The sequence below is a fragment of the Hippocampus zosterae genome, chromosome 6 (genome assembly GCF_025434085.1).
Source record: "Hippocampus zosterae strain Florida chromosome 6, ASM2543408v3, whole genome shotgun sequence".
NCBI classification, from domain to species: Eukaryota; Metazoa; Chordata; class Actinopteri; order Syngnathiformes; family Syngnathidae; genus Hippocampus; species Hippocampus zosterae.
In genome coordinates, this window is record NC_067456.1 from 7819777 (window position 1) to 7837170 (window position 17394).

Consider the following 17394-nt stretch of genomic DNA (forward strand, 5'->3'; position numbering starts at 1 on the left):
TTTGTTTTCGCAAGTTTATTCCAATCCGAGCCTTTTTTTTTTTTTGTGGTACATTTATTTATCCTATATCCTTGCAGCATACACTTCCTGACAGGAAACCTCGCAAAGATAAACGTTAGCTTTGGATCATTTGCAACATTTCCCCAAACAGTGTCAACATTGTTCCCGGCAAGAAATAACTATCTGCCAAGGCGAGGCTGCGACAAGTACCGTACGTGTTTATAACAAATTATTTTTACTGTACAAACAACTTACGGTTGCTACGCGGGACTGATATTGTTTCAGGTCCCCGAACGCTTTGTCAATTTCGACAGTAATGGCAGTCGGATAAACATAGAGGTAGCTCGTCGAGTGCGCCGAGCTAAACAAATGCGGGCTGCCCAACCCGGTTCGGTGTCATACGTTGGTTAGAAAGAAGAAAAAGAATCGCGTTCAATCATATCCGCATCGTATGGAAATTTAACACTATCGACATTTTAAAGAAGCGTTCCGAAGCGAGGCTGCGTTTCCTGGCCGCTCTCCATCTATGTTTAATCAGGTGATGTTACATTAGAGCTTGCAGGAAATATGAATTTTACTCAGGGAAACTGCCGGCGTCGCCGGTCCCGTCGACTATTTATGCGTCTACCACAGGGCCGTAAAGAGCAAAGACAAATGGAATGCCCGCATGCGGCTCAGCCTCACTTATTTTAAGCAACGGTGAGTTAAATCAGTACGGCGAGGTGGTGTTGGGGAGGGGCAAATTGATTTGTCAACATGAATAAGAAACACCGTGGCTGAGATAAATGCGGCGTCGCGTAAATTTGCACAAGACTTTCACTCCGTGAGAACCTTCTGGAATGGCGAGCGAGGCGGCGAGCTTCAGTGTTTCTCTTTTGTTTTGTTTTTTTCCCAGAAGGAAAGAAATGAAGTGGAGAGATGAGATTAGTTAGCCTCGCCATCCGATTGGACACGTGTGTCTTGCTGCGATCCACCGATAAAGTGAGCAACGTCTTCCCACGGGCATCTTGTACAAAATTCCTTCAAGACAAAGCGGATGGGCTGTTCTCTGATGAAGGTCACCCACCGCATGCGCATCCGCAACTGGTGCTTGCAATTAGAACATTCATTCATTCATCTTCCGAGCCGCTTGAGCCTCACTAGGGTCGCGGGGGGTGCTGGAGCCTATCCCAGCTGTCTTCGGGCAGTAGGCGGTGGACACCCCAAATCGGTTGCCAGCCAATTGCAGGGCACACAGAAACGAACAACCATTCGCACTCACACTCAAACCTAGGGACAATTTAGAGTGTCCAATCAGCCTGGAATGTGGGAGGAAACCGGAGCACCCGGAGAAAACCCACGCAGGCCTGGGGAGAACATGCAAACTCCACACAGGGAGGCCGGAGCTGGAATCGAACCCGGTACCTCTGCACTGTGAAGCCGACGTGCTAACCACTGGACTACCGGGCCGCCAGCAATTAGAACATGACGACTCAATAAAAAAAATGGGCAAAAACATTTTTTTCCCGATGATCAAAACAAGACTAGATTTCAATAATGATTCAAGTGAAACTTACGGTATATATGTACACCACACACAGAGATACCCCCCCACCCCACGAGCAAGATGAGGGGGAACGGAAACCCCAATAGCAAGGAATCCGAATCCGATCATGGGCGACAATAACACCTGAACTGCTGCCAAGGGCTAATTAGCTGCACGCCACGCAGCCCCGACGCCGTCACGAATGTAAAAGGAGACCCGACAAAAGGACCGAGGGCATATTAGCATAATACAATTCCCCCAAAGTTGCTCACGATGACATGTTCAAATTTTGGATTCTTCCTATTTACTTTCGACAATAAGGTTTGAAATATTTGACTCATCAATTGAGCGCGAGGGTTTGTTTTGTGGGGTCGGAATATATAAAAGCACGGTGGGAGCGAATGAAGATGAATAACTAATTAATTTGTCGCCTCAATGAAAGTATTCCACTCTGACGGAGAATGCAAACGGCAGCCTGAGTCGTTCTTGCAAGCGTAATCTTCATCAACCAGACTCGGCCAAACTAGCCCGGTCAAATGAAGAAAAATACAGCATGGCATGCCGATTTCGCGTCTGTCTTTGGTGTATCTGTGTGGTTTCACAACAAAGACCGTTCATTTCTATCTACCGGCGACACCTGATTGCGGAAACTGCTGCTCACCACATTGTGGTTGGAAATAAAAATACCCCCCAAAAAACCAACAACAACAACCCTAAAATACCACAAATAAATAATTTTCCACTTTTCTTCACAGTTGAGTCCTGACAGGGCTCAGCACTCACTAAGTGCAATTCTTGTAACTGTGATCCGAAAAAATATTGGCTCGAAAAGGAATATTAAATCAGACAAATGCTGACATTGGTGAAAAAGGTCTTCAACTTTTTGTTACACGCGAAAGCTAAAGGCAACATGTGCAATGCAAAAAAAATAAAAATCATTTGCACTGAATACAAGAAGTTGAAAGGCTCAAGTCGGGCGATTGAAGGGAGCCAAATGAGGATAGCGTGAGATGAGAGTAGGCGTTGAAGGCAACGGCAAAGCCTGCTCGCTGAGAAAACCTCAGGTTCCCTCCTCGCTTGGACTTTGGCTCTCACCTCCTTACCTCTTTTATTCGCTCTCTAACTCTTAACGGTCTGGGTGACCTCGCTCGAACAACAAGCCATTCCTGTTTATTTGTTTGCCAACAGGAGCGAACGGCAGTTTGGCCTTCTCTCTCCTCAAACTTCCCACTAAAGCCCCCCCCCCCTCGACATACCGCATACGCGCAACGCAAGCGGCCTGATCTTTTCCCAATCGGGTCAGCCCTCATCGGCGTTAAGAGGCGTAGTTCTGATGCTAAACTGTATTTTAGGATGTGAAAAACTAAACCCGGCTGAGACGGGCAATTGCGCACTTAATTCATTTGGTAATTCGAAGACGGTCTTGGCCCTGACCTTGGAAACTGTCAAACTCTTCTCGTTGCTCCATTCACACTCCATTACGACTCTAATAGCTGCAATTACCGCTTTGCTTCGCCGTGTCATCCCCAAATTCCCCCCTCTGAGCATAGGGAGCGCAAATCGTTTATCTTTCCATCCTCCGGGCTACACTACGAGTACCACGGGAAGGCAAACGCGCAGGTAAATAAGCGTTGAGGGACAAGCGCACGCGTACGTAGCTCAGCTCGGAAAGAAACAAGGAGACATTGTTATTCCGCCGAAGATGTCGGTCATTCCAGAACACTTTTTTTTTTTTTTATGAGCATGGCTGCAGATATCGATCGTCGGGTCACGCAGTTGGCCAAGCAGGCGGGAAGTAAATGAAAATGGAATCTAAGTAATCACCTGCTATGTAATGCAGTTAGTCTTTATTACCCTGAGATAAATATGATAGATACACATTCCCGTATGCAATCATGTGAACTGAGCGCACCGCTTCAACCATTGAGACCTTACACGCCGGGGGTCACTGTCAGACCCTCATATGTTTCATTTTATGATGAAATAAAGAGATAAATACGATGCTCTGGTCTCGCTTCACGTTCGCGGGGTGGGCATGCTTATCAACGAAATCCAAAGGGTCAAGCTCAAACCTTTGCCACGGAGAGCACTGATATTATAACGAAGGAATAGAAATGATGAGTTGCCAACCTGATGGAAAAGGATCCCGTTTGGAAGTGGATTCCCCGCCCTCCCGCATTCTTCCGCGAACGCGACGCGCAACGGCTTATAAAGGGTGGCTCGAAAAAGAAATGGTGACGCTGCACTGAGAAAACAAAAGTCACGTTAAAATATCGGCCATCCATCCCTCCATTTTCCGATCCCCTTTATCCTCGCAAGGGTCGCGGGGGTGCTGTAGCCGTCCTTGGGCAGTCGGCGGGGGACACCCTGAACCGGCTGCCTGCCAATCGCAGGGCACACAGAAACGAAAAACCGTCCGCGGTCACACTCACACCGAGGGACAATTTAGAGCACGGGTGTCAAACTCAAGGCCCGTGGGCCAGATCTGGCCCGCCAGGTCATTGTATGTGGCCCGCGAAAGCAAATCATGTGTGCCAACTTACTAAAATATGTACCGAAATGTCATATGTAATAAAAAAAACGTTGAGATTTTGCAATAATTTGGTTACCTTGTTTATACTCACTTCAACAATAATTGAACAAACTATTTTAATTGACTTGACTGATTTCAAAACTGGTAATCGATTAATTTGTTGTGTACAAGTAATACTTTTGTGGTTTCACTGTCATAACGGCCCTCCAAGGAAAGACATAACTCAAAATTGACCCAGGACTAAAACGAGTTTGACACCCCTGATTTCGAGTTTTCAATCAGCCTGCCTCGCATGTTTTTGGAATGTGGGAGGAAGCCGGAATACCAGGAGAAAACCCACACAGGCACGCGGAGAACATGCAAACTCCAAACAGGAAGGCCGGAGCTGGAATTGAACCTTAGGTCGACGCGCTAACCACCGGAGCACCGGGCCCGTTAAAATATGTTAACATACCGAACATACGAAGGTCAATTTGTACGAGCACATCGGGAGTGTGCGCTATGCAATGTGTAATGATTTACCAAAAACATCTACACGACAAGCGAAGTTACCTCCTGGGCTGTTCTTGAAACCCACTCATACTGGAATTGGGGACATGCACAACAACAATGGATGGCATTCCAGCCATTACGCTACGGTCGTCATGCGCTTATCACGAGAGTGGTGCAAAAATGCTGCGGTTTCTGCACAAGGCCACTCTGTGTGATTTTTTTTTTTTAATGTTCAAAAAGCAAACGGCAAAATGTGTTTTTGATTTTGATGTTTTTGAAAGCAACTGTGTGTGTGTGTGTTGCTCTACCTATACAATAATGACTAGACACACCAAGCGGCTACAACATGAGCATTTTTCACAAGCTGTCAAGGGCAGCAATGTTAATATTGTGGTGGTAAGGCCAAGCTATGAATAAAATATTTGCAACATAATTCTGTGCATTTTGGCCTTTATGATTCCTGAAGGGTAAAGAGTTGCATTGATGCCCGAGTGACTCAAACTGTAAAAATGATTTCCTGTGTCCACACCTTTAACCAGAATCTTGCCATAATTTAATCGGTTTATCTTTGGCTCCAATTTTTGGGAACCGTTTAGCTTTTTTTTTTTTTTTTTTTTTGCATAATCCTGCTAACTGTATAAATTCACTATATGGTACTGAATGGTGTGGACAACGTATTAAAACAACAAAGCAAGTGGTAGACTTTTCTACAGTACGGACTGCCAAATGAGACCAAGAAGAGAAGGAAAAATAAGATTGTAAGTTGTCGTTCGTAAAATGGAATATTTGACACGTACGTGGTCAAATGACCCCAAACTCATCATTTGATATTTGTTTGTCCTATCTTATAAAAGATGATTTTTACTGATCACCTTTCTAAATTGTTGAATGTTGAAGCTTATTCCAGTGAGCTGGGCAAGATTCCACACTGGATTGACTCGACAGTGTTTCGTATTCGAATGAGCAAGTGGAACTTTCCAGAACAGGTTCGGTTCAACAATTTAGCATTTAAAATGAAAGACGTTTCATTGTCTTTTGTTTTATGCGTCATTTTGACAGTAAACTTCAACACATAGCGATAAACAGCTTCAAGCAGGAAGACGTTGCCTCTTGTTTGGACAACTGCATGAGCGACATTTATTTTGTTTTACGACGCATTTGTCATATTGATCCAGGTTCCCTTTGAACAAGTTTATCTGTGTTTTAATCAGTTTAAATGTAATCACGTGTGAGGGCGTGCTACAACTAGAAGCTCACATATGGTGTTTTTTTTTCTTTTTCTCATATATCCCCCACAATAAATAGGGCTTCACTGTACAACGGAATATTGCCGTGTGGATCGCCAGGCTGAGTAGACGGCGTCAGACATTTTGCGGGCAAACACGGTTACCTTGTCACATCTCATGAGGCCCAGGTAGCGCAGGGATTTGCTGCTCTCTGCGATTTGCATGGCGCCCTGGTCTGTGATGTCCTTACACCAACCGGCATCCACGGTCTCGATGGTGCTGCTATACTGGCCTATGGCTATCAGAGCTGTAAAACACAGGGTGAGAATTTGGGGGAAGGAGAGGTGAGGAGGCACAGAAATGAGAAAAGGCGTTAGCCTGACAACCTTTTTCATGCAAATGTAACAGCATCGCGCTCCCGCAGGGGTCGACTGAGACTCGAGATGAAACCAGGGCAAGTTTGTGTGGCCACAGATGTGACACATTCTTTTAGCGCTGACGCAACACCCCGCTATCATGCACGCGCACAACACATCGCGCAGATGCAAATCTCTCCCACACCCGCGCTTCTTTGGGCTGCTGCAAGATGAAATGTATTACAGGGTTAGCGTTGGTCCACAATGCCGAAGGGATGGAGAATGTGAAAGGGTAACTACTCCCATATTCCAATATGCCGAGATAAACAAACGTCTTCCTGATGATTGGGCCAGCGGAAGGAGATGTGCGCTTCGACAGTCGATTGATTAGCTGCGCCTGATCTTTGTTCTCCCACTTTCTCACAACACCGGCTAATTAGAGCGGAAAGGTAGGTGGAGCAAGGATGAGAGAGAGAGAGATGAAAGGGGAAAGTTAAAGACAGAGCCGGCCTTTGACAGAACCGCTAAATCGTCACTTAGCCTCATGATGTCGTTTTCTCATTTGCACCACAAAATCAATTGACCAGCGGGGCAAAGTGAAAGATTCGGGATCTGCACTTTCAAAAGTTTGGGAAACATTCACCGCAATATTTAATTCCAACACGTTAGGTCACTGATAGAAAAGGTCGTCTAATGAAGTGTGTTAGGGTCCAACCAAGAGAAGCTCAAAGTTAGAACGTGACGTTAAAGAAAGGGCAATATTGATCATTTTCTGCATGCAATTATCAATCTTTCCACAGATTCATTGATCATGTGTACAGTATGCAACATATGTATCGTATCGCTCGGGGGCAAGCATTTCACATGTGGTTCCTTTTGTGCTTCAGCGTGTTTCAGCTCGCCAAGAGTAAAAGCAATTATAGCTCAACAGGCAGTAAAAAAAACAAAAAAAAAAACCCTTTGAAGTTGCAGTATGTTTCGTGTAAAGCGTTACTGCGGGGACGAGAGCGTGAGCAGTGACGAGCCGTGCACACACGGGACGTGAATGTGTGTTTGCGTGTGTTCGACCCTTCTTGTCATGTCCAACCACATTTATCCCAAATGTAATTACCGGAGCTACCAACTCTTGTTAATTGCATTCCCACAGAGCTTCAATTAGAATTTCAATGGGAAAAAAAGACGAGCACATGAGATGAAAACTGAATTTACTCGACAGTGGACCGTCAAAAACCTTTTGGGGTGGTCAGGCCTAAAATAACAACAAACTGAAGGTGTAAAAGTGACAACAATCTAGAATCTGAGGAAAAACAGGACAATATATGAGAGCAACTAATTCATGTCCCAATTCAGCATTGGTACCCATGAGAGAGTGCATTAGACCTTAGAAATTGGGACGCCTTTGGAAGAATTCCTGGTCGCATCACATTTTTCTATATTACAAAGCTAGCTGGCTACATGTGAGCATAACCAACGTTACATAAATTGATTATGCCCCCCCCCCCCCCTCCAAAAGGGAAGTACGGGCGGGTCGGCCTGGTGGTCGACTGGTTTAGCGTGTCGACCTCACAGTGCAGAAGTGTAGGGTTCAATTCTGGCTCCGGACTTCCTGTGTGGAATTTTCATGCTCTCCCCGTGCCTGCATGGGTTTTCTTCGGGTATTCCAGTTTCTTCCGACCCCCGTGCCTGCATGGGTTTTCTTCGGGTATTCCAGTTTCTTCCGACAATCTAAAAACATGCGTGGCAGGCTAATGGAACATTCTAAATTGTCCCTAGGTGTGAGTGTGAGCGCGGATGGTTGTTGGTCGATGTGTGCCCTGTGATTGGCTGGCAACCAGTTCAGGGTTTAACCCGCCTACTGCCCGAAGACAGCTGGGATAGGCTCCAGCATGCCCTGCGATCCTTGTGAGGATAAAGTGGTTCACAAAATGGATGGATGGAAGTGCCTCACGAAAGCTGCATGTATATCAGAATAGTTTGGTAAGATTTGGTAGAGACACTTGGAGAAAGAAAATCTAACTCTTGCTCAGAATTAAGAGAGAAATTATCGTTTTTAGTAGCAGCCTAATCTCAGACTTGGATATGAAAACGATTGAGATGACGGGAGTGCGCGGTGACTCCAGTGAAACTCGAACAACATCCTTCTGACTTTCAGTTTCTTGTCTGAGACCGTGACAATTTTTCAGTGTAAACTCAGCATCTTACTCAATAACTTCTTTGCTTATGTCTCGCACTCAAACAGATCCACTTGCATTATTTCTTTTGAGGCAAACGGTTTTGAAATCTCTCAAAGGATAGTGGATCAGATTTGTGGCTCCGCTTTGGTTCCTCTTTTGCAGCGACTCCGTTTCTTCTTCTACAAGGACGCAAATGAAGCTCACTGACGCAAACTGAAAGGAGTCAGATAATGCATCGGTCAGAACAAAGCAAGCGTCGGAGGCAATCACACTGGTGGCCATTAGAGTCTAATATGCCTGAATGCGCTCGTCTCCTTCCTGCTCCCGCCATCACCCTCCATCGGTGGACTGTAAACTGCAACCACTCCCTCGGGGGGTAAATGGAAATCGTTGGCTGCTTTCTGCAAGGGAGAAAGCCTTTTTTTTTCTCTGAAAAAAAGGTTTTTGCGAGAGCAAAATCACTTTTGTTCACCTGGGTGGTGAAAGTGGAGTGCAGTCGATGGATGGAGACTTCACTGCATTTTTCTTTCCAATTCGGTCAAAAGTGGCAATCAAGATTCAGACAGACCAAAGTCCCACATGAAGGCATATGCATAAGGAAAATTTCGGACTGTTAGCTCGCGAGTTGAGATGAACAATGAATCCAAATCTGAATCTCAAAGTGCTCTCTAAATACAGTTGAGTTGAGACATCTAACATCCTTTAATCCTGTCTAGGTTTCTCTGTTTCATTGACATGGACTGAAAAAAAAAAAAACATTAATAAATAAAATTGTCAGCTTTTTTTTTTCCTCCCGAAAAACTAGTGATTGGCAGAGTCTAAGTGACCGTGGGATCAGGAAATTGTCTTTGCTGACTGGTAATGATTTTCTGTCGACAAAAAAAGATGAAGCGATATGCAAGAAGAGCTCACGTAGGTGGGAGGGGGTGGCGGGGGGTAGAAGAATTGGAGGAAAAAAGAGAAGGAAAATCACATTTTGGCAGCCAGAGCTGTGACTGAGTGGTGACTACACACTCAATGACGGTAATGAGGACACACTTGGCGGCCCAGTCTGAAAATGGTTTTGAGAGTGCTGTGTGTGGTGACTGGTGGTGTTTCAAGTGTGTGTGTGTGGGGGTGGGAGAAAATAAAAAAAGAGAAGAAATACAGATTGCCCTTAAATCTTGGATCTCATTCATACAGACGAACGCACAGTTCAGATTGTCTTCCGTTTCTAGCAAAATGCTTTGTTAGTCTGGGACACTCTCGGGATTTGACACAGCATGTCTTTGTGTCAGTCAAGCTTTCAGTTAGTGAATTACTGAAACGTTTATTTTTTTTTTAAATCAAAAGAGAGAAAATGGTGTTTGAAGAACTGTTTTGGTCAATTGTTTGACAGGAGAAGAATATTTTGGAGGCACAAAATGCCAATCTTTGAAAATGAAAGTTTGAGCAAATGCGACCAAAGTACGAAGGAGCGTCAGCATCGTGTGATGAAAGCAAAACGACAACTACAAACTTGGAGGAAAAAAAAAATAAAATCTGAAAGGATTTACTGAGCTATTTGCCGAGTGGTGCTTTTATCAAAATAAGCCAATGTGTTCTTTATAGAAGAGCAAACAACATAATTGAAAGCTTTTCTGAATGCAAAAAAACCCCAGCTGTTATTTAGCCTGAATGGAGGTGACAAACGATGTTCAGAAGTTTGAGTTTCGATGTATTGAAGCAATTGGAAACTTGAAAAAGCAACTCTAAACAGTGTTTCTTTTCCAACGCTGATGACCGACGCAATATTTCCCCAATCACCTTTTCAAATTTTATCTGCAGGATCAGCTCGAGAAAAACACACCACGTCAGAGAAAACAGCCGCGAGTTTTACGTTCCAAAGTCTGCTTGTACGAAATTTAACACAACTCTTGAGCTTTCCAGACCCAAAGGGTGAACGACAGAGCCAAGCCTTAAATCTTTTGCCGTTCCACCCCCCCCCCCCCCCCGTTATCTCAAAAGCCGGACACTCCCAAGCTATTCTTTTTTTTTTTTCTCCGAGCGGTTATTCAAGCGCCATAAACGCCGGAATTATCCAAACATAGGCGGGGTTCCCAAGGATGCAAACTGCTCTCGCAACAGCGTGGGGGTGGAGGGGTCAGGCGCTGGTCAATACGGAGATGACCGCAATGTGAGAAGGGAACCTTCTTGTAATCAGTTTACTCTCCTATCTGAGAGCCTGACCTCAGAGCTCCAGAGGTTAAGCATCTTTTTACAGGCTTATGAGATATTCACTTATTACATTGTCCTAAATGATGGTGTGCCATTACAGCTATCTCAACTGCGTCAAAGCCATCCCGGTGCCTGTTGGCCGTAACTTTATACCCCATATTTTAGCCGCTGATTAAGACAGAGTGTTGACTAAAGACATGATGTTGCAGCGCCAAGATTTACGTGATGGACAATGTGCTTGTGTGGGGAGGATTAAAAAAAAAAAAGGGTGTGTGTGTGTATGTGAGGGGGGGGGGGGATATGGTGCAACAGGAAAACAGGGTCTCATTACGGTTGATGTATCCCAGAGAGCGCAACTGTCAGGTCGAATGTGCAAGATATTTCGTTTGCTTCTCGATGGTGTGTTCAGGGATACTCAGGGTTGTCACCAGACGGCCAAAACCCCCAACGACGAAGGCGCGTACATCCGCACGCGATTCTTTGCGCAGTCGCAGCAAATGTTCAACGAAAAAAAAAAGCGTCACATCAATTTCGAGACGGGTAATGTCATCTTTGTAACTGACCTTTGAATATTGAGGGGGAAAAGAATCCAAATGATTTTTGGATTAACACTGGACATTATATGATGGGCGTCAAATGCCAAACTTGAGCGCGTTCTTTCGGGGCTGTCCTTTTCTCTTTCGATTTAAGGGTTTGACGGGATTCTTGAACGTGACACTCGTCGAGCACAGACTCACGACGTTCGCTTGAAAAAATAAAAGCAATGGATTGCATCAAAAAAAGAGGCCTTCAAGAAACTCCATTTGTGGACACGATTGTTCACACTAAGACAATAAACCACGGTGTCAAAATCAAGGCACGGGGGCCAGATCTGGCCCAACACATCATTTTATGCGGCCCGCGAAAGCAGCTCAAACGTGTCAACGTCCATGATCCTTTCTAAAATGTCTTCCAAAATTTTAAATTCTCATTTGTAATAAATAAGAGATAGCTTCTAAACATTTTCTTGTTCCCGAACCCCTCACGATAGGAACATAAACAAGAGTCGAATCAACAGTTATACTACTTCTATACTTCTTTATATGGTTTCAGTCATAACGGCCCTCCTAGTGAAACGGTAACTAAATGATGGCCCGCTCCAAAAAGGAGTTTGACACCACTGCACTAAAACCTTTCGTGCACCCTGTAACCTGATAACATGATAAGCTGTCCACTGTGGTAACCGCTGTCCCTCAAAGGGTTAAAGAATGATCGGCTAAATTCATTTGACCTCTGAGTCAAATCAAAACAGCAGATCTGAAGCCCAGTCTTTCAGATTGTGTGGCGTCCCGCAGGATGCGTTTCCCGGTCACCTAACACAATGATCATTTCACAAAGTTCTGTGCCCACGTTTACATTCTAGGGAGCCGCACAACTGATGAGTTTCATCTAGTCAGCCAAGGTCTCCATCAGTCTTCAGTGACTCCACTGACGACTATTGGAGGAATCACAGGAAATAGTAACATCAATTCCAAGTTCTAGTGTTTATTTTACAAGAGAATGCGAAGAACTCCACTCTTAACGACCGCTCCGGTGTCGATGTCATGCTTGTTGAACTGCTCGTCAGCACTGTCGAATATTGGTCACAGCAGAGTTTACGCGCATGTTCATTTATCGTCCCGAAGCAGTAAACCCTGCGAAAGGTTAACTCAACAAGTATCATGTGGATGTCACTTGTCACTCTTGTGATGTGTGCTGGACTGGGCCAAGAGTTGCGGGTCCCATGGTTGTAATGACTGATGGAATGACACACAAGGCTCCACTTCAAAGCTAAGCGGGCGTCACGCAAAAGGAGCATCGCTAATGTTATAAAGAATAAAGCACTTAAAACAAACATTGCGCAAATGTTTAGACGAGATCCAGATTTTCGCCGAGCCGGGATGCGCGGTCAGTCTTTATTCGGAAAACAACAGGAAAACACGTTTGAATGAGAGACGGTGTACACCCTGGTGTGGTTGTCAGTCCATCACAGATGTGAACACACCGTTCTGCTTAGATCTCTGGATCTGGGTCTCAACTTTTGAACTGGCTACAGCAATTCGCAGTTGCAATGGTGAAATAAGAAGCAGATAGATTGAAAAAGAACAATGAAAAAGTAACCGCAATGCGTATGGTGGCCTGGCATCTGACTATAACACACACACACACACACACACACACAACACAGTGAGACTCTTAGTAGCTGATGTGTGATAACCTTCTAGAAAAAGACGCCGAGTGGAAACCGGGAAAACAGATTGTGGAGGTTGGCGAGTGAGTGGCAGCGGGCGGCCCAGATAGAGGAAGAGTGATGGGCAAGGACAGATAGACTGAGTGAAGGCCCGATAGGAAGAGATGGCGCTGTCGCCGAGGTGACCTACAACAAGGTTCCTTTCAGCACTCATCAGCGACTCGGTGCGACAATGGGACACTTAACGCTCGACTTTATTCATCAAGGCTCAAATGGGCCGAACATCCCGAGCGCCCGCAGAATGAAAGCGCCCGACGTGTGTTGCGTTAAGAGCACTTAATGAGACTTCAGGACGGGCGAGCACACTCAATTTGAAGAATCCTAACAGGAAGAACGTTCATGAGGAAAAGGTGGAAGACGACGGCGCGGAACAGCTGCCCAAGTGATTACTGACAAACCTTTTAAACACCGTCAAGAAAGATGACTTTTTCCTTTGAAATTTAAATCGAAGTTCATTTGTTACTTTTTTTCCCCCAGACTTCTTCCTTAAACATCTGCCACGTACTGCGGAGACGGCCACGAGGGATTATCTCACACCAGACATTTTTGTAAATATTTTGTTACATCTTTTCAAAGGGAAAAACCTGGAACAAAAGGGCACTTTGCTACACTGTAAATTACGGTACATACAACTTGAACAGCAATATCTAACCTGCAGACAACAAAAGTGAGTACACCCCTTTGTGAAAATGTCTGAAAAGAAGATAAATCCATTCATCCATCCATCTATTTTCTAATCTGCTTTATCTTCGCAAGGGTCACAGTTTAGAGGGTTCAATCAGCCTGTCATGCATGTATTTGAAATGTGGAAGGAAACCGGAGTACCCGGAGAAAACCCACGCAGGCACGGAAGCGGAGAACATGCATACGCCACACAGGAAGGCCGGAGCGGGAATTGAACCCGGTACCTCTGCACTGTGAGGTAGACGTGCTAATCATTCGACCACCGCCCAAAGAAGATAAATATTAAATAAAATGAAAAATTAATGGACCAGTGGAGTTACTTTGACTTCAAAATCTGCAATTGTCTTTTTCATTCAATTTTATATTCAGAAATTTAAATGTAAAACAATAAAACAATGCGTTCAACTACTTAAATCATCAAATGGGGAAAAAAATGGATAAATGTAATTGTTTCATGATTTCACCCATACGGAGATAAAAAATGAACCTCTTATCTTGGATCATATCTCTTTTAAAAGGAACAGATTTGTTATGACATCAAATAATTGTTGGACAACTCTTGACAAGAGTACTGGCAATACGAAGCGTTGTTTCAAACGGACAGCCCCCCCTCTGCTCCAACTGCGCCATCCGTTTGAAGATATTAATCATCTCCACCTTTTCTATTTCTTCATATCTCTTCATCGGAGTCGAGTATGAGAGGAAGACTCTCTGACGCAAACAGAGGACGCATCGGCGAGACGAGAGACAGAAAGCCAGCGAGCATTACGCTGTCTATACATGACTTGTATGAGAGTCTAAACTGGAATTATGCTAGCAGTAGTTATGCTTTTGCTGCTGGATTATGGCTAATCCTTTCGCAAAGGGAGTAGGTCTTAAGGGTAATTACACGCTGCTATTGGATCCAGAGCCGAGAAACGGGCCCCTCTCTTCTGCTTATTTAGTTCCACGGGAAAAACTGATGCCATTTTACACGCTGCTTAGACAGAACATGACTACATTCTCGAGCGTGGATTGTTTTTAATCATTAAGATCACCGGGGCTAAGCTAACTCGGGTTTTCCCGCGTCATCGCGGCTTGTGAAAACTGTGACGGCAACACAGCTGCCCCTTGCGGAAAACTTGTTGCCACCTTATCTGGAGCCTTTAAAGAATTAATTTGAAACCAGCCAGAATCATTAACAAGGCTTCCCCAGACCTAACTTTTAAATCATGACGATAACATAATCTGTGTCTGTGAGTGTTTGTGTAAAGGCGTGAGAGAGTCAGAGGGGGCATAACGTTGTTTTCAGTGCTCGAGGAGGTTCGGGGGGGGGGGGGGGGGGTCCCACTTAAGCCCCGAATTTGCCCTAAACCAAATGACCAAATTGCTATAAGTTGCACACAACTATTAGGTTAGTAGAGCGTTTCGGGCAGACAGACCCGCCCCGAAACATGTCATGCCCCTTTTCCTCCCATTAATGTGCAACCTGTGCGGTGAACAGCAGACAAACAATTGGCCGCCGTTGTGCTGCAGCCGAAAGTCAGTCCCGCAAAGGCTGAAGTGGCAGGTTTCTCTTGAAATATGCTTTTTCCTATGCTGTCAGAAATATGTCAGCATGGGCTTTTCGTCAGTCATTTTCTCAGCGCAAATGGATTTCGATTAACGTGACTGCATGCCCCAACGACACACAAAACCTGTTGAAAAATCACCACGATAAAATGAGAATAAAGCGTCAGAATAAAACAGTTTTTTTTAAAGGGGAATGAGAGAAAACAAAATTACTAAAGAGTGTTTTGTCAAATAACAAACATCGGCCATACCTGTCCACAGACCAAACACATCAGTCCGTTTCCAGATGCTCATTTCGGTCACACCTACACGCGGAACAACTCGTGTTTTACCCGACAACTTCACTTCCATGGAACTGATAAGATCACCTAAATGCAAAATGACACCTTAAAACCTTTTTTTAGTTCTGCTTCATATTCAGAAGTGTCACCTTAAAAAAAACACTTTTCCTCTCCTTTTAACTCGTTCACTCCCAAAGACGTTTTTAAACGTCTTTTCAGACTTGGTCTAGAATTGGCTGGTACTGAATGAGTTAATGAAGTTAGTTAAGCTCACATCAAGAAAGTCACAAGCTATGAAACTCAACAAACTATGAAAGTCAGATTGTTGTGTTCCAACAAACACTCTATTCAGAGACTCGTTTCAAACATCTGCTCAGCAAGAGCGAAGGGGTCCGAAAATTATTTCATCACTTCAGAATGTGATAAAAGTAATCGGGAAAAACTTTGCAGGAGGAGTGGAAAGTTCCCTTCAGGTCAACAAAAACAAGGAATACAAATACAAAATAAATTGACAGTTATGACGTCCAGCGCGTTGGCCAAGACATCAAAACAATTCTTGTTCTGACCAGCGGAAATTATTTCCCAAAGGTTGAAGGACACCAGTTCAGGATTGCGTCTAAAAGGGTGGCCTACTAATGATCTCACCTCAGCTGCCTCAAACATCTTCAACGCATTTCAACGATGGACTAAATAAATATTGAACAGTTGTTTTTTTTGGGAGCCGATATAAGATATGAACGCAACTGATTTCAAAACCAGCATCAGTTTGTCAGACAGGAAAAAAAAATCTTCAAAATAGAGACTACAAGCTGGTAATTACCAGTCGCATTTGAAGCTGACTGTCAAACTAAACATCAAACAAAGAGAATTACTCATTGTGAATTTAAAACAACCTTATAGCTATACCTGACCACAGTCTGTAAAGCTAAATGCGAACAAACAATACCACCAAAAACCAAAACAGACCGCAAAAATAGCACTGGAGTCATGGGTGTTTGAACCCTTCGAGCAACGGCTAATCAAACAGACGGTGGGGCAAAAAACATAAGCATACAATACAGAACATACTTTGGTGTGATGAAAGGACTCATTTTGCCACATCGTACAGAGTCAGTTTTGAAATTCTTCTTCAGTCAAGGTTCAGCAAAAATGTACGATTTATCAATGGGGAAAGTTGATTTGACATACGAGCGTTTTGAGTTGCGAGCATGGCTAAGAAACGCACTGAACTCACATTTCAAGGCCTTAGGGACTAAAATATTTCAGCCCCAATGAAATTGCCCCTCAGACTTTCAAGACCGTCTGAAAAATGCAACGAGTAAAACGCGGACCAAGCAATTGACTCGACTTCCCTTGTTTCCAAACTCATTAAGTCTTGAGATTCAGCAACGGGAAACGAGACAAAGCCTTATCCTTCTCAGCCAAGAGAGTTCTGACAAAGAGAGCGATTAGTCCCCAAAAATGCAGGAGAGATGTTCAAACCGAAGTCATCATTATTAATCGGCCTTCTCTCTATTGCATCGTCTGTGGCATTTCCTGCTCCTTAATCTCTCCGGAGGATGTTTCAAGGGTTCAGTGTCACCATCATCCCCTCTCACTCACGCGCTGGTGAACTTTGACCTCTTTACTGCGGAGGTCGGCCCCTTGTGGCCGTGGTGTTTAACATCCTTATGTGCATAGCTGGGTGTATACTTGCCATTTATTTATGCGACATCCAATGTCGACCTTTTACATCCACTTTAATCTGCCGCTCACGCGGCAGGCACAAACAGGCTTTGAACTGACCTCGGCGACGTTATTAATTATTGATTATATTTCCTCTGACGACAAAGTGCGCACATTTTGGAGGGGGTGACCTGCTTGCCCGAAGACCTAAACACCTCCCTCCCCACCACCACCCTTTCTACCCCCCCTCACCACCCCTTTCTGCTCAGACATTCACTGCTCCGTGACACTTATTTAGTTGGCCACCAGACAAGAGACAACACGCCACACAGTGACAATCATTTCTGCGCCAGGCAACCAAGGAAAACAAACATTTATGGGAACCGCTAAATCCTGCTGGCATAAAGAAGCAGCTTTTTTTCAGCCCCCCCTCACCCCCTCT

The 17394-nt window shown here is 44.5% G+C and overlaps 1 protein-coding gene across 1 annotated transcript in view; it reads right to left on the reverse strand.

Annotated features, from left to right (window-relative positions):
- The window catches only part of fbxl17 (F-box and leucine-rich repeat protein 17), a 188233-nt gene that overhangs the window by 11144 nt on the left and 159695 nt on the right, over positions 1 to 17394 (reverse strand). The window contains exon 10 of the mRNA XM_052068487.1: positions 5941 to 6083. Within this exon, the coding sequence (XP_051924447.1) occupies positions 5941 to 6083 (143 nt within the window). The remainder of the gene's footprint in view (positions 1 to 5940; positions 6084 to 17394) is intronic.